Source organism: Mauremys mutica, chromosome 10 (assembly GCF_020497125.1).
Source record: "Mauremys mutica isolate MM-2020 ecotype Southern chromosome 10, ASM2049712v1, whole genome shotgun sequence".
Taxonomy (NCBI): Eukaryota; Metazoa; Chordata; order Testudines; family Geoemydidae; genus Mauremys; species Mauremys mutica.
In genome coordinates this window covers 79,200,150-79,226,053 of record NC_059081.1, presented here as the reverse complement: position 1 = coordinate 79,226,053, position 25,904 = coordinate 79,200,150, and the positions used below count along the sequence as shown (strand labels likewise).

Sequence of the window (25,904 nt, the reverse complement as noted above, 5' to 3'; positions counted from 1 at the left end):
AACGCCAATTTTAAATTTTACTTCTGGCCTGATTTTTCAAAGGTGCTGAGCACCTGGACTTCATTAGCTTCTAATTTAGCTCTTAAGTTATAGGGGGAATATGATGTGTTGATGAAAAGAAGGCACTCCTTCAGTTGACCTACCACGCCAATAGATAGAGCTTTATCACAAAATGATGTGGCAGACAGTGATGTGACATTTTAAACATTGTTAATACACCACCAGACTTCTTCTATCATTTTTGGCTCCAGAACCTTGGATTAAATTATGATGGAGGTAAGAGAGGCCTAGAGTGGCTGAAGAAGTAGAGATGAAAGGTGACATGGTAATCTGGACAAAGAGAGATTTGGGGGGAAAGATAGAAGAGACTACAGTGTCTGAGAGAGGAAATGAGAGAAGCTCAAAGTGGTAAAGAATTGGAAAGGGAAGCAGTGATGATTGAAGGGTCTCAAATGGAGTCACTGGAAAGGGAGGTAAAGACTATAGAGGTCAGTTGCAACAAAGCAAGGAGAACTTTCTGCATTAAAACTTTGATTACCGTTTATAATTTGGATATTTTTGTGATGTATTCTTTGGTTTTCACGCACTAAAACTTCAGCTGAAATTGTGCCTGTTCTTTGCTTCTGACATTGACAATATCAAAACGTTTTTGTATTTGCTCGTTGCTCTGAATGCAAGTTTTTTTTCATAATCTGTGCTCAAGTACTGAGTTTTAGTACTGAAGTTTTTTGTTTAGCTATAATTTCATATGTATGAGCCGGTATAATCTTTTTTTTTCTTCCTCCCAAAGAGTGTTTTTATTTTCTATGGAGGCATAACAAATAAATCTTCAGTGACGATTTCACTGGTAAAATATTTGTTTTTAAATTGTAATGTTATAACATGGTGAACAGTGTGCAATGTAGTTGTAGCTGTGTCAGACCCAGGATATTAGAGAGACAAGGTTGGTGAGGTAATACCTTTTATTGAACCAACTTCTGTTGCTGAGAGAGACATGCGTTCGAGCCACACAGAGCTTTTCTTCAGGTCTGGGAAACATACTCCCAGAATCACAGCGAAAGGCAAGGTGGAACAGATTGTACAAGGAGTCAGGTGCCACCGGACTCCTTGTTTTTGTGGATACAGACTAACATGGCTACCCCCTGATACTTGGCACAAGAAGTTAGCACATATTGTAGGGGACTATCGAGGTAGAGTGGCCCGTTATGCAACATGTGGTGCACCTTATCCAGTGCACTGAATGCCCTGATAACAACTATGTGGGTGAAACCAGACAAACACTGCTCTCTTGAAGGAACTCTCACAGGAAAATGATAAAAGACAAAAACACACTCTCTCACCTGTGGGTGAACACTTTTCCCAAAGCGATCACGCCATATCTGACCTAACAGTCCTCGTCTTCAAAGGAAACCTGCACAACACTTTCAAAGGACAAGCCTGGGAGCTTAAATTCATTACTCCGCTAGACACTAAAAATCATGGGCTGAACAAAGACACTGGATTAATGGTTTATTACAACAATCTGTAATCCACTAACCCCCTCTTTTTGTCCTATGACTGCAGAGGTGTTAGCGGACTACTCTACCTTGAATGGTCCCTTACAATGTGTGCTAACTACTTATATTAAAAAAAACAGGAGTACTTGTGGCACCTTAAAGACTAACAAATTTATTTTAGCATTTATAAATATCTCCTGTCTGTGTGTTCCATTCTATGCATCCGAAGAAGTGAGCTTTAGCTCACGAAAGCTCATGCTAAAATAAATGTGTTAGTCTTTAAGGTGCCACAAGTACTCCTGTTTTTTTTGCGGATACAGACTAACACGGCTGCTACTCTGATACTTATATTAAACAATCTCTTCCACCTTGCATTTTGCTGTGACACTGGGAGTACCTTTCTCAGACCTGAAGAAGAGCTCTGTGTGTCTTGAAAGCTTGTCTCTCAGTAACAGAAGTTGATCCAATAAAAGATATTACCTCACCCCCTTGTCTCTCTAATAGTTAACAGGGTAATTTTCTTTTTTTGTAGCCCAAATGGTTATATAATAGGTTGTTTTAGAAATTAACATTAGCAAGAGCTTTGGATTTTCCAGTGATTTTAAACTTTCTATGTAAGCGCCCACATGTACACAATATGAACATCCTCCTCTGTTTTGTAGTCTTCAAACAAAAATTGTATACAGATTCTGTAGCTCAGGTCTTCCCATGTCTTTCCATTCCCACTCAATTCAACCACTCCTGTGCAATCCGTTTAGCTATAGGCATGTCCCTGGTTGAGACTTTTTTTGTGTGTGTAAATCACAAAAGTTTATTAGCTCTTGGGTGGAGCCTGGATTTTTCCCTTTCATTATTTGTAAAGCATTGGTGCACTCATAGCTGTGATACTTATCCACTTTATAATATTATGAGCAGAAGAAAAGCTCCATTTCTCTTCTTTCATCTGTTTATGATGCGATATGTTCCAAAGCAGATCACATCAGCGACTGTTATGGTATCCCTAATGCAGTGTGATAGTCGCATCACAGAAAGAACTGCTGTAAAGTACATTGCTGATGTACATCCCCGCTATATGCCACATTACACTGGGTCTCTGAGAACCTCACTTGACTACCTCAGTCTGCTTCTCACCTGGCACAGATTTATTGAAATTTATGCATTGAAATATTTGTCACATTTTTCTACTGCTTAAATATTGTACAAAAAACTCTACAATGATATGAACAAGAAAGCAGAAGCCTGATGGATTTTGGAATAATTTACATTAAAATAGTCACTTTTTCATAAATAGATATGATGAAAAACTGCCTTCATTTGCACAAAATGTTGTCATGTTCATTTTGAATTGAAATGTCCATTCAAAGCAAGTCTCCAGTTTTTAGTTTACCTTTAGTGTGACAAATTAGCATAAGAATAGAAATTGGTATGCTGCTTTTTAAAAAAGAGAAAGAATGCATTTTTTTACAACCCCTTGAATGGAACTTTAAAAAATACTTCCACTTTTGGCAAATTAATGGAATGCTCCAACACTAAGTGTTATATATTAAATTGTAAACTGAAATTTCCAATCAGTCTGCATTTAAGAAATGACACAATGGAAATTTATCATTTACATACTTAATAGATATCTAGATAAATCAGATTATAAATGTTTGATGAAATGCAGTGGGCATACCATTGCAATTAATACTCTCTTTATTTACATATTACTGAATTCCAAGGCAGTCTTGTCATCAATTTTGTGGACTTTCAAAAGGAATTCTATAAACAGAGAAACAATGTGGAACAATATGGAATTCCAACAAAATTAATCAACATTATGAAGGCATTCTACACCAACTCAAAATGCTGCATGTAAGCCATTCAGCATCAAGACAGGTGTAAGGCAGGGGTGCATCCTGTCTCCTTTTTTGTTTATGCTAGTCATTGACTATGGATTAAAACAATGCAGCAGTGATAACATATGGCCTAAAATGGAACAATTCAAGGACATTTGATCTAGAATTTGCTGACAACATCGCTCTTATCACTGAAGATGCCAACCGACTACAAAAATGCACAAACCAAGTAAAAGAAGTAGTGGAGAAGATAGGTTTGAGATATGATGCAAAGAAATGTAAAGTCATGTTAATGGGGACTACAGGGACAGAAATCAAAATTGAAGAGGAGAAACTGGAGAAGGCGGACAGTTTTACAAACCTTGGAAGTACCATCTGCCAAGATGGTACTAGTTCCAAGGAAATAAGAAGAATCAGGAAGGCAAACGCTGCATTTGGAAGACTCAAAATCTCCCTCAAGACAAAACTGAATGTGTTCAAAGCAATTGTTGTTGCCATCACAACATGTAGTGAGATATGGCAACCAGGGGCATCCCTAGCCATTTGGGTGCCCTACACAGTCCCCCCATGGGGGGGTGCTGTGTGGGCCCCAGGCTCACTCCCGCCCCCGGGTCTGGAAGGCAGGAGCTGTGGGGACCACTTTTGGGGGGCCCACAGGCCCAGAGTGGCCCAGGGGATTAGCGGGGGGGCATGAGCAGCCTGCTCCGCTTCCCGTGCCCCAGCCCCAGCTGTATCTCTCGGGGAAAGGGGATCCCACCACACACACTCACCGGCAGTGGCGGAAAGCGGAGCAACCTGGCCTCAGCCTGCTCTACTCCGCCAGCTCCCAGCCACGGCGCTCCGCTTCCTGCCGCCGGTGAGAGCCAGGGGTGGTCCTTTCCCGAACCCAAGTGACATGGCTGGGGCCAGAGCAAGGGAAGCGGAGTGGGCTGGGGCCGCGTCGCTCCGCTTCCCGCCGCCGATGAGTGCAGGGGGCAATCCTTTCACTAGGGGAAGAGGTGGAATGGGGGCGGGCCGGGGGAAGGGTAAGAGACAGGGTGGAGGGAGTTGTCCGGGGCCCCACACTCCCCTAGGGACAGCTCTGCCCCTTGCAGGGGGGGCTAGTATGCAGCACAGCAGCTGCCTAAGGCACCATGAAATTTGGGGCAATTTGGTGCCCCAAATTTCATGGTGCCCTACGCAGCTGCGTATGCCTAAGGATGGCCCTGATGGCAACTTAACACGAAAGATACGCAAAAGCTGGACGCATTTCATCACAAATGTCTGAGAAGAATATTGGGAATAACATACAGAGATAGGAAGATGAATGAAGAAGTCAGAAAAATTACTCTCAAACCCTAAAAATAAATCAGTGGCTGGAATATGTGTTGAGAATGGAAAAAGAACACTTACCAAATACCACCCTTGAAAGGAAGCCAGAAAGCACAAGAAGAAAGAGGGGAAGACCGCGAATAACATGGAAACGAACAGTTCTGAACAACGTCAAGAACCTCAACATGAAATGGGACGATATGGAGAGAAGGGCAGTTGACAGGCAAGGATGGCAAATGTGGGTAGCCCAGTGTGCAGCAAAGCACAGGATGGACTAAAATCTAAGGAATCACCAAGAATGTACTCCAGGGTTTATAATTTGTTGGTGTATCTGCTGTAAAATAACTTCAGTGACTTTCTTCTTCTTAAGTAATTTTTAGTATGCTTAAAAGTTGCCAGATTGGCCAGGCTCTATCTATAGGGGCTGCTACATAGTTTCAGTGTAAATTTCCCCGTGCTGCTCTGACAGCGTGCCTCAGCCCTGTTCTTAGCGGGGGGTCATCTCTATGAGAGATGAAATAATGTACTCTGTGTCCCTTGTATACATCCATCGCCTCCTAGTGATGACACTGCCTGCAAGAAAAGCAAATATGGGAGGCAGGGGGCGCTCAGGAATGTGTGGTGGGTGGGGACATCTGTCTGCTAGGAACTGCTCTGGTGGCACCAACTCGTTTCAATTTCTGTGCATCTTCAAACAGCTATTGGAAGATCACTTTTATTCACTTCTGTTGTGGTCTGGGTTTGAATGATTCCGTGGCCCACAAGCCACCCATCCCTCCCCTTCCCTCCTCCCCTCCCCCATGTTTAATTTCATTTTATTACAGATTTTTCCAAGCTGTGCATTGAAAAGTGTTACGATTCGCTGTATTTTTTCCTTTCTTTACAGCTGTTGGTAGTACAGGTACAGTCTAAAAATTACTAATTGTTTTGGCTTCGATGAGAAGATACAAGCTCTGGAAGGCCTCGTGGTTTATGAAGTGCATGTCTGACAGAAAATATGGTTAGATTTGAAACAGGAAAAGACTTAACGTATTTATAGGGTTTATAGTTGTCACACTTACAACCTTGTCATTTGTCTTTGATAACTTAAGAAAGCTTTCCTTAGTATCGGCTGTGTTCCCTATACTATGTTGTGTGACTTTTATTTAATCATATTCAGAGTAATCCTCAGCTGTGATATATTTTATCAAATGTTCCTTAAAAATTATTAGGTTTAGTGGTGTGTGCTGCAATGAAAACACTACATTTACTGCTGATTTATATAGTGTAGCAGAGTCCACAATTACAGTATATTTATCCAGTTCACTTCATGTCAGTAAGCCTTGATGTCCTGACCAGGCTGGTAATTAATGTTATACAGTAGTAACTCCAGCAGTTGTCTAGCACCTGAGGGAAGCTCAGGTTATTTCATGGCATCATTGAAAAACAGAGCTTGAAAATACATGAAATGCAGCTATTTGAAAGACCTGGGTAGTGGCAGAGTGTCAGAAACGAAGTAGATATGTGGGGCTGGTGTCTTCGGAAAATCAAAAGGATGATTATTAAATGATAGGTAGCTTTCAATAGGTGATTAAACCGACAGAATGATTCAAGTCGGAATGCTTGTATAAGAAATCGCTACTATTAGGAGCTCCTGAAATTTGTAACACAAGTTTGTAAGGGTCTGACTGAAGTACTAAGTATAGTTGTGGAGTTACTGATAGAAAAACTTTCTGATTTGTGGGCCACTGAATCTCTCATGAATGATTTTTTGTTTAGTTAAATATCAGGTGAAACTTCCAAAACATCAGAAAATGTGTCTTTTGCATCCTTTTGGTGTGAAACCCTCTTTGTTTAAAAATAAATAAAGTTGGGGGGGGAGCATTTCTATGTGAAAAATAGGCCTTTTATTAATGAGCAATTGGGCCTGTATTCATATTCATTATGAAATGAGAATAAACTTGAATTTGGAGTAGCTCTGTAACACTGCATTATGAATGTTACACCTCTCCTGTCTAGTAAACTGGAAATAGATTGAACACCATCCTCATCCAGACAGCTTCTCTGCCCTCAACAGAGAATAAAAGCATTTCTCAACAAGATTCCCTGCATTGACTGGCCCTGAGCTCACTGGCCAAGTATTGTAGGCCCTGCTTGTCTGCTTACTGCCGCAGTACATTTGGATGTTGTCCTGTCCACAGCTTTTCTACATGGCCCTATTTCATTTGCCTGGTGTATCTAACTGGAACTTGTAAGGAGTAATAAGCTTAATAGGTTGACTTTATTTATTTAATTATCCTTCTCTGTCCTTAAAGTTCATAAAACACCCTGCAGCTTGGCAAAACACTCATAATATTGATCAAGAGCCACAGGAATATTTATTTCCTCTGTGCCCTAGTGCACATAAATCCTTGTCCTTTGCTTCCCTTTCTCGGCATGTGGGATTTACAGTGGCCAGTTTCTTAAAGGCTTTTGGTAATTAAGGAATAAATATCCATCGGTCTTTGTTTGCTGTCTGCGGCCCCCTTGTTAGCCAGGGGCCTGCATCCCTAGCAGGCCTGTGCTCCTTCCCCCTTAGCAACGCAGCCTAGGAGAGAAGGCATGCATGTGAGGAAGCAGTCAACTGCTAAGCACTTACTTTGCAATAGAGTGGGGTCTTCTCCTGCAGAGAGAGGAAGCCCCCTCTGTTTTCTCAGCATATTGTTCCTAGCTCCTCTTCCATGCCTCTCCTCCCAGTTCCTGCTTTGCTAGAGGCAGGAAGACACTTTGGAAATTCCTTGCTGCTAGCCCATTCTTCTTACCCTCTCTTTCCCCCCTGCCCCAGTCAAAAATTTTAAAAAATTGTAACTGCCTCCCCCCTCCTCACCCTTCCAACCAAATGTCTTTGCTCTGTTGCTTTTCCCTACCAAAACACTGCATTGCAAATTCCAATCAACCCAGGTGATAATTTATCGAATACTGAAACGTAATGTCTTGAACAGCTTTCTGTAAAGAAAATCTGCAGCATGATCTAATGCCAAGATAGTTTATGATGAGGCTGCAGCTTTGCTTGTATGATGTATGTTCCCTACATACTGAATCACTAAGTTAATGACACATCCTGGGATACTACAGGAGACGCATGTAAAGCCAGTTTTAGGTGGTGTTGAAGGGGTGGGGGTTTACTTCACTTTCTTGGAACCGACGCATTATCCTTGTCAACCTCTGACAGGCTGGCAAGGCTGGACTACTCATGCTGAGATAGCCAGGTTACAAGAAGTTAAACATTAGTAAACTTGTTGCCTTTAAATATGCAGCCATAAATCGGACAGACACCCAGTGCTAAGGTTTGAGTTATCAAATATATAAAAGATAGTGAGAGCCGAGAGACTGTCTCAGATAGAGCATTATCTATGACAATGGAGGTCTATGACAATGGAGGTGTATTGTTTACGTATTTTTGTAAGGTTGGGGGATGTAGGTTGGGAGATAAAAATACATTTTAAAACGCTGACTCTGCAGACTCACTCTGTATTTTGGCTGGTACCTGAAATAGGCGTGATAGTGATTTCCTGATGCAATAAACCGCCTCCCACTTTTTGTAGCATTTCTAATATAACCTTGCAACATTCCATTCACCTACTTACTTGGGGTGAATAATTTTAGATAATGGGTGACTAGAATATAATTTTTTTTTCTTATCGGTTTAATAAGACGGAGCTCGTAGATTTTATGCCTGGGCTGGTGAATTCTCATGGCAAGTTCTCCAGGCTTTTCTCTCATATACTGTATTGACTAAACAACGAATTGTAAATTCCCATACTAACACTATTTCTGCTTCCAAAGTGCATGTTATTTCGTTATCTTGCTTTCGGGTTTCTCTACTTAGTACATTTGAGGACGGGAAATGAGGTTGGACGTAGAAGTGAATGTATGGAGGGCGAGTAGGAATGATGCCAGCAATATTAAGCTTTTACCTGGATCTGTGTCAGGTATATAAATTTGCATTCCTGAGAGAAAAAAGAGCCAAATGATGCAGTAGAAGTGAGTCTGGACTCTTAAATGAGTATTTTATGCTCCAGCATGCAAGTACACAACACAATCAAGTTCATGAAGCAAAATAATTGTGTCTTAAACAATTTTGCTGTTTCTGCCCTCTCATCCTACCTACTCTGTCCCCCTCCCTTACAATCCCTGGTATTTATGTTTCCATAATAGTGATCTGATGTGGCTGGCAGAGTAATTTAAATAATTGGACATTATCCTGAGGAGCAAGCACCTAATTAGATCAGAATAAACCGAGGGTTGAGTTTTGTTCCATTTCTCATAAACTTTGGCTCATCTACAGTATCAGAAACATGGCACCATTGTCATTATTCACACTAAAGTGGATTAGAGTTCAGTGATGATGGAGACACACTAAAGTAAGGAAATGGATGGTGCTTAGTGGATCATCACTTCCTTGACACAGAGGAACAACATGATGATGATTATTCAGTTGTTATCAGACCTTTATATAGACAACAAGGCTTTAAGTTTATATCAGTAAACTAGGTTCAAATGGATTGGTATTCACCTGAATAAAGATAAAAGGTACAAGCACCACCTTATTTAATTTACTGTACATCTGCTTGTTTGTTTATCCATTAATTTGTAGATGATTATTAATCCACCTATGCACATGTTTTTTAAAAAAAGTACAGTGCAAGTAAGCTATATTTTGAAGGTCATTGAAGAAAGGCTGTGTCCTTCTCAATCACTGCCTGCTGGGAGAGGTGGCACATGCATTCTCCTGGGTCAGGCAAGCTAGAGAAGATCCAGACACATCATGTTGTAACATCTCCCAGGAGCTGGCCTTGGCCTGCACTCTGATCCAGAGAAAAGTATGTTAATGAATTTTGGAAGTCACAGTAAACAAGCAAGCTAATTTTGTTTAAGATTAGGATTTGGCATGCTAGGGCTACATCTGGGGTCCCTAGCACAAGCGAGGTTACCCAGAAAAGGGATTAACAGGGTTACACGTGAAAAGAAGAAAAATATTTACTAGCAAATGTTCAGTTGCACATTTATTTTTAGGGATTGGTTCAGTGTCTTTCTCCTGATTAGTTGCTCTTTCTCTCATTTCCTCTCACTCTTATGCAGTTGATTTATTTAAAGGTATGTCAGCACAGGCTGAAATGAAGTACTATGCCTCCTCTTTCTGCTTATTGCTGACCGTTCCAATCATTCATTTTTTAGCTCATTAGCTAACGGGGGATGTGAACAGTGGTCCTCCAGGGGATTGGAATGAGGTTAAGTGATCTACTGCTGACAACTCTGCTCTTGGACTGGCCTTCCTTTGGGAAAATGAAAGCTCAACCAGGACAAGCTGTGGATCCCAGAAATGAAATTGTGACATCAGAGAAACAGTTACAGTATTTATGTCTTAGTGTCATAATTCCTAGGGTGAGCAGGTACAGTGGAGCCAAAATAGTCTTCCAGGAAAATCCTGAGAACTTTCCATTTTAAATTAAATCACGCACACCAAAGGGGAGAGCGCCTGTATTAGGGGAAATGCAGCAGGAGAGGATGTCTGTGAGGCTTTCTGGATTTTCACTCAAAAGAGTAATAATTCTGAAGTTTGAACGTGCCGACCCAGGGGAGTTTGGGGAACACACTGCCAGCTCCAGACTATGATCAGCCAATAAAGAGAGTTTGCTATAGAAATCCCCAAATGGAATGTCTCACTTGTGCCCCATTTTGCCCATTGGTTGTGATTGGAACCTCACTTGCCATCAGAGGTCAGAAATGAGCTGCCCCAGGGTGTGCTAAACATTGAAAGCCTTTTTATTTGTGTTTGCACTGATTGCTCTTCGCATGGCTTTCCGCTAGAACCCTCACGTGGAATTTTGGGAATCCTTAACCAGGCCTGTCATTAACATCATGTGGTATTCAGATGAAAGTTTGTGTTATCAGGAGTGTACTTAAATAGCTATTGTCTGTCTAGATATATAACAGGCTGACATTTGCTAGCCAGTATATTCCCCAATAACTACTGTCTAGAATTGTTTTTAAATAGTCTTGCAAACTAGAAACAATTATTGACATTGAAGTATCTTCCATCTGAGGATCTCAAGGTGCTTTACAGACAGTAAGGACAAGATTCTGCAAGGCTTACACACCCTGAATTGTATCTTACTCCACAAATAGTCCCACTAATGTCAGTGGGACTACTTATAGAGCAAGGCTTTACTCAATGTGAGCAAGGGTGGCAGAATCTGGCCCTAATTAATTCAGAGACTCAGTACCCATAGGAGGTAGGTGAGTATTATGCCTATGTTACACATGAGGAGATTGAAGTAACCTGCTCAAGGTCACACAGCAAGCCAATGACATGACACAGTGGCAGAGTCTAAGATAGAATGCAGAACCCTGTTCTTGCCACTCTCCCATTTCCTGAATATCTTGCATTACCAGTAACTCTAGCCATTGCCCAGCTCTGCAACAAATTTACTAGGGTTGTACAGAATTCTGATCACAGCATACAGTAAGAGTCAGAGAGTCAGACAGTGGTTTGTCACCAGGTTATGTAGCAGTAGAAATCTTTGAGGGGGACCGGTTGTGTCCTGCACTATGCCTCCCCCCCTAAGCCAACAGGACAGCGAGGGTGGATGGTCTGTTCCCATCCCCACAGACAGACCCTAGTAATGGATTACCCATAATAACCTAACAAGTTTGTGGTCTGTCCTCCTTACTCTTTTTGAAACAGGGTGATAATGTGGTCCCAGTTTGGCGCTTAATGGCTTATTCCTGATTCCCCCAGGCAGTCCTAAAATGACACCATCTCTTTGTCCGATAAACCTTCCCATCACTCTCAAGAAGCTTTTTTTCCCCTTTGCATAAGATACACATTTTTAGAAAAGTTAATGTTTCTCTGTAAAAACTGCTTTTGGAGCGTATGTAAATGCTGTGGAGGAAAAATAGACAAACTGTTAAAAAAATAGTGTAAACATAAAATCCATTCTCATGAATTTTGTAAAACTTTGGCAGCGTAAGGCTCTGAAAACTTACAGCTGATCCTGGCACGTTTAGTTGCTGCTTCTGTACACACTGAGGTATCAGCTCTCATGGCTCATACTGAAGTTATGCTCATCTTTAATAAAAACAAAACAAAACTCCTTTTTCTCATAGCTGGATTTTGAGTAGAATAGAAGGTTTGTTCAAAACCGCTTCTTTCTCTGAACAGAGAGCAACTTCTGTTCAAGTCATGGTTCCCACAGCTGGGATTGGGACCGTTACCACCTATTGCAGAAACAACTACAGGTTGCTGTTGCTGACGGTCCTCAGTCCCCTTTCAGTCCTTACATTTAAGATTTAAAAGTTTTGTTATGGAGCATATGGGTAGAAGCAGCTTTTGAAAAAAAATTGGATGTATGATTTTAAGAGAGATAAATTGACTGTCCCCTGACCTAGGCAGTGGTCCCAAAATAATGCTGTGAAATTCACTTCATCTGGGAGTCCTGCCCATTTTGTAAGGGTAAATTATATATTTATAAAATACTCAGTATATTATACACACTTTTATTTTTAACAAATATTAAAACATTTTAAATGAGGCTTTCCAAGAACTGTACCTGCTTACTCCATTGACTTGGAAATGTAAAAAATAATAGTTTTACAACCATCTGTGGTTATTTTTTAAGAGTGTATAGAATAGCAAAATGGCATCATGTGACACAACTCCACAACATTAATGACATTTTAGGCAGCTGGAGCTATGCTATTCCGTCCTTCTCACAGCATTGGTACTTGTTGGGTTTGATTTTATTTGTACACAACAGCACAAGATAAATGGAGTATTAACTTTCCCTGTCGATGTATGTTTGTGTCACAATTTTAACATTATTCAAAAAAATTTTCTCATATTGAGTATTTTAAAATAGAATGTACTTTTAAGCATCAGCATCACAGGATACTTTTCAGCACCCATGATGCTTTCAATATTATTCAGAGTGTGGTGGCCATTTGAAGGATTGTCCAAGCCATAATTTTTGGAATAAATTGAAAAACGTTTTCTTTATGGGGAAAAATGACTGTATATTGCATAGTTATAGGCTGAATTGTCATTTGTGTAGAAAAGTGCATGCTTTGGAAAGCTTTGCATGAAAGCATCCAGCGGGGTCAATGTAAGGTCACTCTACATGTACCAGGAAGTGATGCAAAACTAATCCAGATTTGCTGTTGGAACTATCTGTTTACATAAGTATTTAAAAACAGATTAGGGCTAACCTGACACTAGATTACTGGGAGTAGTGTAAACACGGCTGAAAGGTGTAAACAGAGCTTTTCTTTCTGTACTTGAGAGGAAAAAAAAATGTCACCAGTAAGTAGTTTTCCTGCTATGCGCTGTATGTGGTTTTCACAGGGCAGACAGATCACTATGTAGATACCTGAAGTATTAGGCAAAGGGCACCTATAAATGGGAATTTGCCTGCGACCAGATCCCCCAAAGCACATCAGTGTGTTTTGAAAAGATTTTAATAGAAATTGGAGTTACTTGTAAAATGTGGCATTATCCTACAATACAACTGTATCTAGGAAGCTTTTTGGTGCTTACTTGGTACAGTGAGAGGAAATGATGCTTCAAAGTCCTGAGATTTTCCTTAAAAAAACAAAAACCTCCTGAACCTCTGTCCCGTTCTGAAACAAATTGGGATGTTATTGTTCAGTGGCCGAATCTTCCAGCCTGAAAAAGCAAGGCAGTATCTTTCATTGAGTTCCCTTTTCTTTCTTTAGATGCAAGCAGGAGTCAGTTTTTTCATGGGAGTGAACTTGGGGGAATTTAGTGCTGCCAATGGCTACGTCTAGGCCAATGCAGGCAAATTCTGTGCACACTTCCCCGGTGTAGCTTTACCAGCACGTATCAGTCCTGACCTGGAGCGCCGCTTGGCTGCTCCAGTCTTGGGCCTCTCTTGAGTAGGTTTTGCTGACCTATGCCAAACTGCCTGGCACCAAACTTGTTCCACTTGTGATCCAAGGCATGCTTGAGTCTCAGTTCCGGGAGGTGAAAGGCTGGTAATAATAATAATAATAATAGGAGATACACCAATCTCCTAGAACTGGAAGGGACCTCGAAAGGTCATCGAGTCCAGCCCCCTGCCTTCACTAGCAGGACCAATTTTTGCCCCAGATCCCTAAGTGGCCTCCTCAAGGATTGAACTCACAACCCTGGGTTTAGCAGGCCAATGCTCAAACCACTGAGCTATCCCTCCCCCATGAACTCAATATGTACATGAACTCAATATGTAATGTAGCTCTCTGGCCAGGTACAACCAGGTGAGAAATGTTTAGGGGTCATAAACTTTATCACAAGTATAAGGTGCAAAGGAAATGTTTCTGAGAGAAGCTTTTTTGCTGACATTTACAAGAAGAAAATGTTTTCTTGCTAATTAGCCTCTCGGAATGACAGTGTATTTTTGGATCGTTTGTCTCCAAAGGCGAATATATATCACACACGGGCAATGGAACCGGGTTTTGAATGGCATGTTTCTTTTTGCTTCTCTAGGGAAGAAAAAGAGCGCTGGATACGTGCTAAATATGAACAGAAGCTCTTCCTTGCCCCGCTGCAGTGCCTGGAACTTTCGTTAGGCCAGCATCTGCTCCAAGCGACAGCTGATGAGGACTTGCGGACTGTCATCCTGCTCCTGGCCCATGGAACCCGGGAAGAAGTGAATGAGACCTGCGGAGATGGGGATGGGCGCACAGCCCTTCACTTGGCATGCAGGAAAGGAAATGTAGTGTTAGTTCAGCTCTTAATTTGGGTGAGTACCTGCCTTGTGGTGTTGGGTATGCAGTGCTGAGTTACGTTTTGCTCCTCTCTATTGTCTAGCAAACATTATTTCAATATGGCCTTTCAAAATATTGCTAGGAGCATACTCCAGTGGGGTGCTCAAAGTATCTCCCTCTTTTCCTTAGTCTGAATGTTTCTATTCCTTTCAAATGATGGCACTTAAACCTTCTTGGAGACCACTTGCAAAATGTGTCTTTCGCCACATCTGTTTAAATGTGGTAAAAACTGGAGCGAGGCATGGGAGATGGGGAGAGGGATAGGTGCACACACACTGGGAAATCCACATAAAATGCAATGGTGAGAGATTATTTGCGTGACCAGCAGCAGGTGAGGATCTTCCAGTAGAAAGCTGTATGTGCATGAAGCATGTTTGTCATGTTCACATTTACAAACCCTTAAAATAAGGAGCGTCTATCTTTGAGTATTTCTCTCTGTCTGTCGCACCCCTCCCCTTAAACACAGCTGTAGTTGTGCTGTTTTTTTCACTCCATTTTAACGTTTTGTTAGAAGCAGGGTCTCAAATGGCATCTATTTTTTCCACAGTATGGCGTGGATGTTATGGCCCGTGATGCCCATGGGAACACGGCTTTAGCCTATGCCAGGCAAGCCACAGGCCAGGAATGCATTGATGTTCTCCTGCAGTATGGCTGCCCTGATGAGCGCTTTGTCCTGATGGCTACTCCCAATTTGTCCAGGAAGAACAATAACAGGAACAACAGCAGTGGAAGAATGCCCACCATCATCTGAGGAACCTACTCATTTCTTCACTGACCTGAGTAACATCCACAGCCTCATATTGCTCCATTTTCTTCCCAGCTCTGACCTGTGAGTCTTATACCTCCCCATCTCCCTTTTCCCCTCAATCTCTGTCCTCTCCAGAAAAATCACATCTGGACAATGTGAAGGGACCAGAGGAGAAAAGGGGGCTGCAGAAACCCTTTATTTTAATAAAGGGTCTTGAATAAGGAAAACTGAAAAAGGGAGGGGTTGTGAGAGAGAGTGGTTGTGAGGTCTCTAATTATAGCACATGACATGGGACCATTTTACTAGTAGTCTTCAGGCAGAGGCTCTACAAGTGTTGAAAGAAGGGGTGGAGGGAGAAGAAAGGAGGAGGAAGAGGAGAGGAAAGAAGAAATGGTAACTTTCCTTAACTGACGGTTAAGCACATCAGTACATTTCACCTCTACCAAACGGAACACTTGGATTTCATTCTCTTCTCCGAAGAGCTTGACGGCATAAATCAGAAGCAAGCACAGAGTTTGTCAGGTTTGAAGCTCCTATGATGGTATGTGTCAAATCAGTTGTAGCTAATCTGTCCAGGGAGAATACTGGCTTCATTACACTTGTATAGTTGAGTTCTTCCAGCATTACTGCTGTTTAATAGAACATGATTAGTCATCACGGAGAAAAAAGCATATTAGCTGAGGAGGTAGTTACATGGCACGCTTCGGTGATTGCTTGGATGTGATTGCAATATTCTTAGAAGCATCATATTATCTCAGACATGTTCTTTCAAGCCCTTGGAGCCCTCCTTTCTAAATTCACTGTCATAATTTAGTATCTGTTTAATTTTTCAGTCCAAAGAGAGGAAATCGGTTGCTGAGTGTTATTTGACTGCAGTCTCCTTGGTGTAAAAACAAAATGGAAAAAATAAATAAGAATAACTATGAAACACAAAAAGAAATAATGAATACTGCTAAGGAAAAACATTTCAAGTACATTTAGTAAAATAAATAAATGTATTAAAGGCTACTATTTTTTTCAGTCACAAGAAATACGTTGTGTCATTTTGCCAAGTAAGTGTGTTGAGTTTTTTTGGTCACTCTTGTGATGCATTGCCTAAATTATACAGATTTTGTATTGTGTCTTTAGATTATGTGTATGTAAATCTATTTGAATAAACAAGTTCATAAATATGCATTGATTTTTGTACAGACAAATGACACCTCTGTTAATTTATAAACTATAATGGATGTGAACTAAATAATGTGCAAGTACTTAGGATCTGAGGTTTACAAATAATTGCACATTGAAAATATTCCCAGCAGTGAACTGTATTTCCATTTGTTTGATGCAAACCTTTGAAGAACATATCGGAATGAGATGATGGCATATTTGGCTTGCAAAAAAAAGGTGTACAGTATCTATTAGGAAGAAAAGGAGGATGTCTCTCAGTAGCGTAAACATATTTTACATTAGAAGCTATGATGCTTTCACAGACCGAGACAAAGCCTGGGGGCGGGAGGGGAGATCAGATTTGTCTAATAGCTAAACTTAATGTTGTTCTCTGAGGTGGGCATGGCCTGGCTCCTTTGACTCATAACTTGGCTGCTTTGTGAAGCAACAATGATATGTGGAAGGAGTTTGGACAGTTCATCCATCTACCAGTTTTAATACTTGATTCAATATTTTGGTAGCACTAGACTGATGCTGGTTTCTGAAGTTTTCTAAAAACTGAACTTGTGGCACAGAGAAGTAGATGGCAAAAAGAGAAGTGATTTTTAAGTGGCATATGGTAAAATGAAGGTGGGAGAAAGGTGTTTTTCAGCGAAAGTTGAAATCTGATCTTAATCATGTGGCAGAGGAACAAGTGTATGAAGTTGGTCAGGTGCACCACAGCACACTCATTTGCTTATCTACCTGATCTTCATGTATTTCACGAGTTTCTGTACTTCTTGGGGCTCTGTATGTCTGTTCAGATCAGAATGGGAAGAGAAAATAATAAATTTTATGTGGACAAAATTGGGAGGGGGGGAGAGGAATGTAATATCCCATGGGTGTCCAAAAGAGGCAGGTTTGGCCCAAAAGCCATAGTCCCCAAATGATCAAGTGAGAGAAGCACCAAGGGCTCAAGCAGGTGGACATTGATGGGCTTTCCTGGTCCTTTATGATTTGTTGCAATAGGGACATTTAAAGGGGAATGGAAAAAGCTTTTAATGTTCATTTTACCACCTTAAGTCAGCAGCATCATACGTGCACATGTGCATTCAAAATGATAAAGCTATTTTTTGGGTGGTGTTTTTTTTTTTAAAGTAGTTTACATAACGGTGCCATCTTTACTCACACTGCCATCTGGACTTAGATATTGACAGGTATCTTCCTCCAGCCTTGGATGACTTCACTAACATCTACAGTTGAACATGAAACTGCACACTCAGCATTCTGCTGCTGGGTGTTGACGATCTTACCGTCGGTAGCAGGGGCCACAGTAACCTGCTCTCCAGTCTCTTGGCACGCTGGTGAAGTAGGAATTGAGAGTCTGATTTCCAGAAGTGCTAACCAGCCCCACGCCATTTAAAATACTTAGTTTTAAAACAAGTTGCCATTTTTAAGCCTATAACACATGCTTTTTCAAAGCTGGTATTCTTCCAAGTTTAAAATGCTTTTCCATTCACCTTTCAATGATCTCTTTAAACCAGTCTTCCTAGCATTAAACATACCAGCGCACTAAGAAATAAGGGGAACCAGGCTAAATTGTAACAAGTTTCTGACACTGTAGAGGTCCATCACATCCTTCTGTGGTAAAGGAAGACATTCAGAAATTGTAGCAAAGGAATCTTTAGAAAAGGAAACTCTACTGTATCATAGGAAGGATGGTCTATCCAGACAAGCAGAATATTAACACACTACTTTAGATAAAGCAGTAGCACAGTTGTGTTTAAATTAGCACATATTTTTCTTAGACATATTAGTAAGGGATGATGATAGCAGTGCAGACCAGTGCTTTGGTAGACTATGAGAGAGCTTACCTCTTTCTAGTGGCATATCCCAAAAGTCAAGGGATGTCTGCAGGGAAAATATACAGCCCATCCACTTGGTGGCATTCTCTTTGAAAGACTGGGAAGGCCACCCAGACACTGTCCCTGGGGACAATGTAATGCGCACTAGATGTGGAAGGCTTGTCATTGCTTTGATAGATGTGGCGTACTCCCTGACAAACCTACATTTTTGTGCTGTCTAATATCCATACCTGTAACGAATTCCCCCCTCGCCTCCCATTGAGATGGGAGGAGTAGCCAAGGGGTTAATGAGCCACAAGTTACCATATCTGAGCAGATTCAGGTCCACGTCTCCCAGGAAGTTTGAGGCCTCAGGTACTTATTCAAGGAAGGCTGGTCAGAAATGGCTGGAAGGGGCCTTTGGTCTTTAGGCCTCACACCGTGAGAGGCCATGTGACAAGATCAGGCCAGTGTGAACACCATCCCCTGCTTGTTGCTGGCTCTCTGTCTTGTGCAGTATAATATGCACTGTACTTAAAGAAACAACAAAAATCTTCTCGCCTGGTGTTCCAGTCTGTCTCCTAAGCTTCAAACTAAGAAAAGTCTCATCTTTTCCTTTGTAAGATAGACCCCATTTTATCTCCTTCACACACTAGGGTACAAGGTGCCCAGAGTTGATGCTTAACAAATATCTCCCAGATATCCAGGACCAGCAGAGCTAGTCTGACTCTGATTGGCAGTAGAAGCTGACATTTTTGACACTAAGCGCCTATAGGTGATGTGGTAGCATTTTGCAGAGGGTGCTCCTGACCCCACCAAGCCATTGAAACACAAAGGAAACAGTAAGACTTCTAGACTCCACAGTAATGGTTTACGCTGATTCTTCTCTTTTAACCTGTCCACTTCAGTTCCTCACTTCTGCTTCTAGCCTCTCTTGCGATTCTGGAACCCACTTACCAGAATGTTTACGCCCTTTGAGCGTGTTAGGAGCAACTTAAAAACAATGTCACCCATTCAACCCTTTTCCTGCTCCCGTTATCTTCTTTCCTATCTCCTCTGCAGTTTATCCACAAGTAATAAGACACTAAAATCAACGCCATCTTTGCTATTAGCATTGGCATTTCCATTCTATGTATTTTAATCCAATTGCTGTTGAACCATAGAGATGACCCTGATGCGCAACACCTGGGTCTTGATGTTCCCAGAGTTTGGAAGGCTGCGTTTCATCTTGTAGACATAGGGGCCAGATCCAAACTTCTGGAAAGTTTAGGATTTTCCAGATCAGGGGGTTTGGTCAGAGCTCCTCTCTGTTTAATAGATTTCAATTTTATTACTAAATGGGGGCAGAAGAATGTATCTTGAAAATGTTGGTGCATTCTGGTTCACATGCCATTTAGGAAGCTGTTTATTTGTTGGGAAAGAGAGAAGATTTTTAGGCATTGCTACCTAGGTACAGTGTATAACTGCTGTGTAAACATTAATACTGTTTATTTTACTGTCTTTCCCCCACCTCCTTCAGTTATACTTTGTAGGGAGCAAAGAGCTTCCCCTTCACTTGATATGAGATTTGCTCATAGGAAGGGGAAGTTGGGTAAAATAGGAAATAAGTCGGAGAAAGAGTGTGAATATATAATGTTAAATACACTCCCCTAAAAACTGTATCTAGCTCTACAATGTACCATTACTCATGGGGCCTACACTGAGGGTCCAATTTGTTGCTATTTTCATCTTTTATATTTATACGGTGATCAGGAAAGATGAAGTAATATGTGGGTCTAATAATGTAGCAGTAGCTAAGACCAGCACAGATTTCAGAAAAGATTTCTAAATAAGTGGATTCCTTCACTACTGTTTTGGGGAGCTGTGTTTGCCCCCCAACAGGGAACATGTGTTCATTCAAGCTATCACTACTCTACTTTGAGAATGCAAATGTAGGGGACCAAATTTTGAGCCGTTTAGCCCTTGCTTGGGAAAATGCTGATAATTCCCTTGTTCATGTTTTATATTAAAGCACCTTTATTTTCCCACAGTGGGCTATTATCGTCATTAGTGTGTGGGATCTCTGACCTTTGCTTCATTAGTCTCGGACCCCGGATTTATTTTAACGTCTCTTATTCTATTTTTGTAGATTTGTCATTTAGAAAGGGAATCTTTGGCATTTTATCTGTTTGTTCCACTATAAAAGCACTCCTGGTCGCAATTCTTTTTCATGAAAGAATAAAATAAATCTCAAGTTTGAAGTTGTGTTTTTCAGATCAGGGTTTACCTCTTGCATATTGAACTACAAGAAGAAGAGTGGTTAAGTAGTTTTAGTTTGAAGGGATCTCCCAGCTGGAAAAGATATAGATTACAGGGCAAATTATAAAAAGCCATAGGCATGTAGATTTGTTATATGACCATGTTCTGTTTGTTATCATGAACCAGGGGTTTTCAAATCTTTGGTGCTCCCATCTCATGGAAACTAATCTTTATTTGACTGAGTCCAAGTCACATATTTTAAGCAGAGGAGATAAAAGTTTTCATCAGCAATTAGTAATTTGGGGTGCCTAAATTGAGAATTTCAGAGGGCTGGGTGCTCAACACTTCCTGAAAATAAGGCCCTCAGACTGGCACCCCAAAATCACTAGTCACTTTTTTGGAAATCATGGCTTTTGTTGTTTTATTTCAGGTGACAGCAATATATGGGTGAATTCATTCCCTATACTTGTCCTCTGAGCATTTTAGAGACTTTTGTTTAATGGGCAGATAAAACATTTAAAGATGTTTATATTTAACATGTTTAGCTTTCTTATTTACATCTAACATTTCTGGCACATCCACACGACAAAGGTGAGATTCACTGACTCTCAAAACTTTAGTCTTCTCTCTCCTCTCTTGGCCACCAACCTGTGGGTGTTTGTATTGAACGCCTACTGCTCATAGTTCTAACAGCTCCAGAGCTAGTCATTTTCAGTGTAGTGTGTATGTTAGATTAAAATGTGAGGGAGAAAGTGGTGTCGGGTGTTATAAAGCTTTTATTGGCATGAGTTTGGAATGACGGTATCATTGACCAGCAGTGATTACACCATCAGGTACCTTATGTGTGCCACGTATTTTACAGAAAAACTGATCAACAATTTCCGGTTTCTGCAAATATCAATGGTACAATTTTTCTTGTATCCTTCCACATTTAAAGCTAAGTTATCTAAGTCAAGGTGGAGGATGGGAAAAATGAATACATTTTAGAAACCTCTTAAAAATTATCTAAAACTTTTTGTGTCATAATATTGCAGCTTTAGTCTGAAATCTCATGTTTTGTCACAGCTATGAACAGATACGCTATCTGATTAGAAAATTGGGTCTGTCCTTGCTCCTGTCCAGTAGCATTTAATCTTTTCCTAGTCCTGATGGACCACAAGATATGGGACCTTAAACCTGCCACTGGTGGAGGACTTAATATTGTCCAACCTGTAGATAAGGCCAGTGTAATTCTCAAAGCTAATTCCACAGTTAGGGTTGGGGGAAATGTGTGACAGGTTCATGGGGGGGTGGAGAGGTTGGGAAGCAGCTCAGTGATTTGGAATCTTAGAATGAGACCCAGTAGAGTTGGATTATTACTGGGCAGAGTGCAAGAGAAATTGGCAAAGTTGCAAGATAAAGGCAATGGATGGATACTACTAAATGTATGATATACAAATATTTTGCAGTCTGTGTATGCATATGTTAATATATACATATATGCTATATATAACACATGTGATATAATTTTATATATAGTGTGTGTACATATATTTACATATATGCAAATCTATAGTGAGTGCCAGGTTTTCAGTTAGGTGTACATAACTGCACATTTTCACACTCCTAATTTAGGTGCATGAGTATGTGCATGCATGAAGCAGGTGTTTGCAAGCATAAATGAGGCATGCACAGATAGATGCACAGAACTGTGGCTGTCCGGTCAACAGTAGACACTGTGTATGTAGATATAATTATGCAGAAAGAGACATGCAGTGGTACTTCTGGGTGCCCACTCAATGTATGAGGCTCTTAGTTCAGATGATAGTGAGGCAGGCAACTGGTTGCGAGCATCCATTCAGCTCATTCAGAAAACTTCAAACTAAAGGCGCACACAGTGTCTTTATCAAAAAACCCCAAGCTCACCACTCGTCGCAGGATATGCCAGCTCTACCGTGATTAAAAATGGCATAGTCAGCCCGCAGGGTTAACCACTGCGGTCTAGGCAGCCGTAGTGGTGTGTTTATAGTCTGTGAAAGAGGAGTAAAACGCTAGGGTGGGAAAGGGATGCAGAAGTTGAGAGGGACAGCGGACTCACCAGTCAGAAGCCCATTTTGATGTATATAATTATGGGGAAAGTGCTGAGAACTTCAGCTGACTGGCTGAATTGAACTCTGAGAATGACAGTCTGACCTTCTGCAGCTGTTTTAAATAAATGCCATGTGACATCTTACTGCCATATAATGTGTGTGTATATAGGATAGTTCAGGAATCCACTCTGAGGAAGCTGTTTAAAAGAGCACTGTCCAGGTTGACCCTTAGACCACTCCCTGCCCTTCCCTTCACATGTTCATTAGCTAAATTGTGGCAGTATATTAGTTTCTGAAGAGATTGTACGCATGGACTCTAGGGTATGTTAAGGCACTGCGTAATAGTGGGCAGTCCACAAATATTAGATCGTGATTCGCACCCTTTCTCTCAGTGACCACTGCAGTTTGTAATCGTGGTAGGGGAAATACGTTAGAGAACTCAAAGCTACTAAGGTAAAGATGCCGGTTCTCTGCAGTGAAGGGAGGTATGTTGGAGAAAACAGCTGTGGGGGTGGAATATTTTTTAAAACTTTTTTCCCCTTCTTGTACCTGAACATCTTCTAGGACAGGCTAATTCTTCTTTTAAATGACTGATGTATTCCAGGCTTGAATTGGATTCAAGATGCACACTGCAGCTCTGCACTGCGTCCACTGGGGTCATTTTGCCAATCCACAGATTGTCCTCTGAAGCACAGCCCTCTCCTCTGTGGAAATACAAGGCTTCCTGAGCCACAGAATGAGGGACACAAATTGGTCCAATCAACTTTATTTTTTTTAGGCTAAAGAAAACTTCAAGATAGTTTTGAATTGTTACACCGTTTGTACAGACTGCACAAAGGGAGAGGGAATATGTGGACTGATTGTCTTTTTAAACACTTGTTAGGGAGTTGTGCTGTGTAGAAAAGATTCGATAGCTCTTTGTAGTTTCTCACTTCGTCTCTCCTAGGTTTCATGTTTGCCGTGAGCCCAATCCTGCAGCCTTTCAGTGGCGATCCTCCCATTGGCTCCAGTGGGATTTGAGCACGACCTTAGGTACTTCACTGAATCAGAGCCTGAATAAGGGCTGCAGGATCAGGCTGGAAATCACAAAGGGCTAAATTCTGGACTCATTGAAGTCAAGGGGAGTTTTTCCACTGAGATCAGAATTTGGCACTCAAGCATGGCTTATAAGATGCCTTTCTTTTGGAAGTCCCATTGATCACCCGTTTGTGGTGGTTAAACGTTTGTGTTTTATACCTGCCTGAATGCAGCCCTTAGATTTCTACACTGTTTTACCGTTCTGTCCCATTCAGCCGTCAAACCCTTTAGTTTCCTTGCATTGTCACATTGGCATGTTTCTTAAAGTGGGGTGTGGGGGAGGGGGGAAGGGAACAGGTGAATGGTGATGCCCAAGGAACGTTTCTTGGGCGGAGGCAGGAAATGCCTAGCACACGACAGACTGTCTAGTGTGTGGTTTCGGTTTCTGTAAATAGTCATGTATAAATGATGACAAAGCAGTGTGGAAATTATTAAAAGAAACAAAAAGTCTCTTCTGTTGTTGTTTTTTATATTACCTCATTCAGCAAGTTTGTTTTACAATGACGCAATGATGCTTTATTTATATTGTTTGTACTGTAATTAAAACAATTGACAGACATTTCACTTTGCTTGTTGTTTCCTATGATCTTGTTTTGATTAAATATGCCAGTTTGTGTTATGTTTCCCCTCACCCCGTGCTCCACCTTGAGATTTTTGTGTCGGCTGTACAGTATTCTGAGTTTTTAAAAAAAAACTGTAAAGTAATGCCGAGAGGGACTGCCATACTGTATAGGTCTCTTTCTAATAAAGACAACAAAACATATCTGTCGTGGCTTTGGTTCTTCGCTTCGTCTTCACCGCAGAGGATGTTGGGAGATAACTACTCAGAACACCTGTCAGGCATGGTCCAAATATACTCAGTCCTCTTTGCGCACCAGGAGCTGCCTCTTGAGGGCCCTGCCAGCCCTACATATCCAAGATGCTTCTTTTTTCCTGTTCTGAATGATACGAGATGCTTTAATTTTATTAGAATTCGTTGGAAGGGTCAGCTAAAGTAGCGCACAAACGGACAACTGGTTGACGTAATTTATGTTGAAAGTCCTCTGACGATATTCCTCACAAAGGCTATTGAAGAAGCTCAGTACGCATGGGGTGAAAGGCATGGCTCAAAAACTATCTAAGAGTAGTAAGTGGTGAGTTTTCATCACGACAAAAGGTTGAAAAGCGCAGGCGCACGAGGGTCCTTACTGGGACCAGTCTGTCTGTTGTTTTCATTAATGCTCTGCATTGCGGGCGGGCAGTGAGGCAGCAAAACTTGCAGACGACACAAAATTATTTGATTAGTCAAGTCAGCGGATGACTCTGAGGACCTAATCAAACTAGGTGGATGGGGCAACGCCGTAGCAGATTAAATTCAATATTGATGAATGCAAAATAGTGCAAGTTGGAAGGAAAAACTGGAATTACTCATGCACTTTACTGGGCAATAAGTTAACTATCAACTCAGGAAAGGGACCTGGGAGTCATTGTGGACAGCTCAAAGAAGACTTCTGTTCAATGCGCCACTGTGGTGGAACAATCCAATAAAATGTTAAGATGCATAAAGAAAGAGGTGGAAAATAGCCTGGGCAATATAATGCCATTATATAAATCAATGGCTCGTCCTTATCTGGAATACTCTGTTCATTACCAATTATCCCATCTTAAAAAGAATATTGCAGAAAGAGAGTGGCCCAGAGATGAGCCAGGAGAATGGTTAAGGACATGGAGAAGCTTTCGTGTGAAGGGAGATTGAAAAGATTGGGATTGTTTACCTTAGAGAGAGAAAAAAGAGGAGACATGATAAAATTGTTCAAAATAATGACTGGTATAAAGAAGGTGGCATGTAGTATCCGTGTCTCCTGTCAGTTGTCATACATTGGTCTAATTTCAGTTGTTGGACTTTGTGTCCGGGTGCTGAGTGGTGGTGGGTGCCTTGTGATATGCAAAAGGTCAGACTAGATTATCTAGTCTTAAACTGTATGATTCTAAGGTGGATTTATTTTCTCCCAGTGTCATAACAAAAGACTAACCGGACATGCAATGAAATTGAAAGCCATCAAATTCAAAACTGATAGACAGACAGACATTTTCACACAGCACATAGTTAAGTGTGGAACACATTGTCACATGATGTTAATGAAGCCAAAAGCTTAGCAAGATTCAAAAAGAGATTGGACATTTGTATGGATATCAAAACTATCCAGAATTATAGTAATAAATACTAAAAAAAAAAAAAAGCTTTAAAAGGGATATAAAATTATATGCTTCAGGGCTTACACCAATTCCCTAACCATTTCTGGTGTTAGGTGCCGGGGAGGGAGGGGAGATTATTCCTCTTCCCAACATGCAGTCTTTCTTGCACCTTCCTCTGAATCATCTGGAAGTGG

General features: G+C 41.1%; 1 protein-coding gene across 4 annotated transcripts in view; it reads left to right on the top strand.

Moving 5' to 3' along the window:
- AGAP1 (ArfGAP with GTPase domain, ankyrin repeat and PH domain 1) overlaps positions 1-16,346 on the top strand; it is a 645,107-nt gene extending 628,761 nt beyond the window's left edge. For all 4 annotated transcript variants that reach the window (XM_045032567.1, XM_045032566.1, XM_045032565.1 and 1 more), the window contains 2 exons: positions 14,148-14,403; positions 14,976-16,346. In XM_045032567.1, the coding sequence (XP_044888502.1) occupies positions 14,148-14,403; positions 14,976-15,179 (460 nt within the window). In that variant the 3' untranslated portion in view covers positions 15,180-16,346. The remainder of the gene's footprint in view (positions 1-14,147; positions 14,404-14,975) is intronic.
- The last annotated feature ends 9,558 nt before the right edge of the window (positions 16,347-25,904 follow it).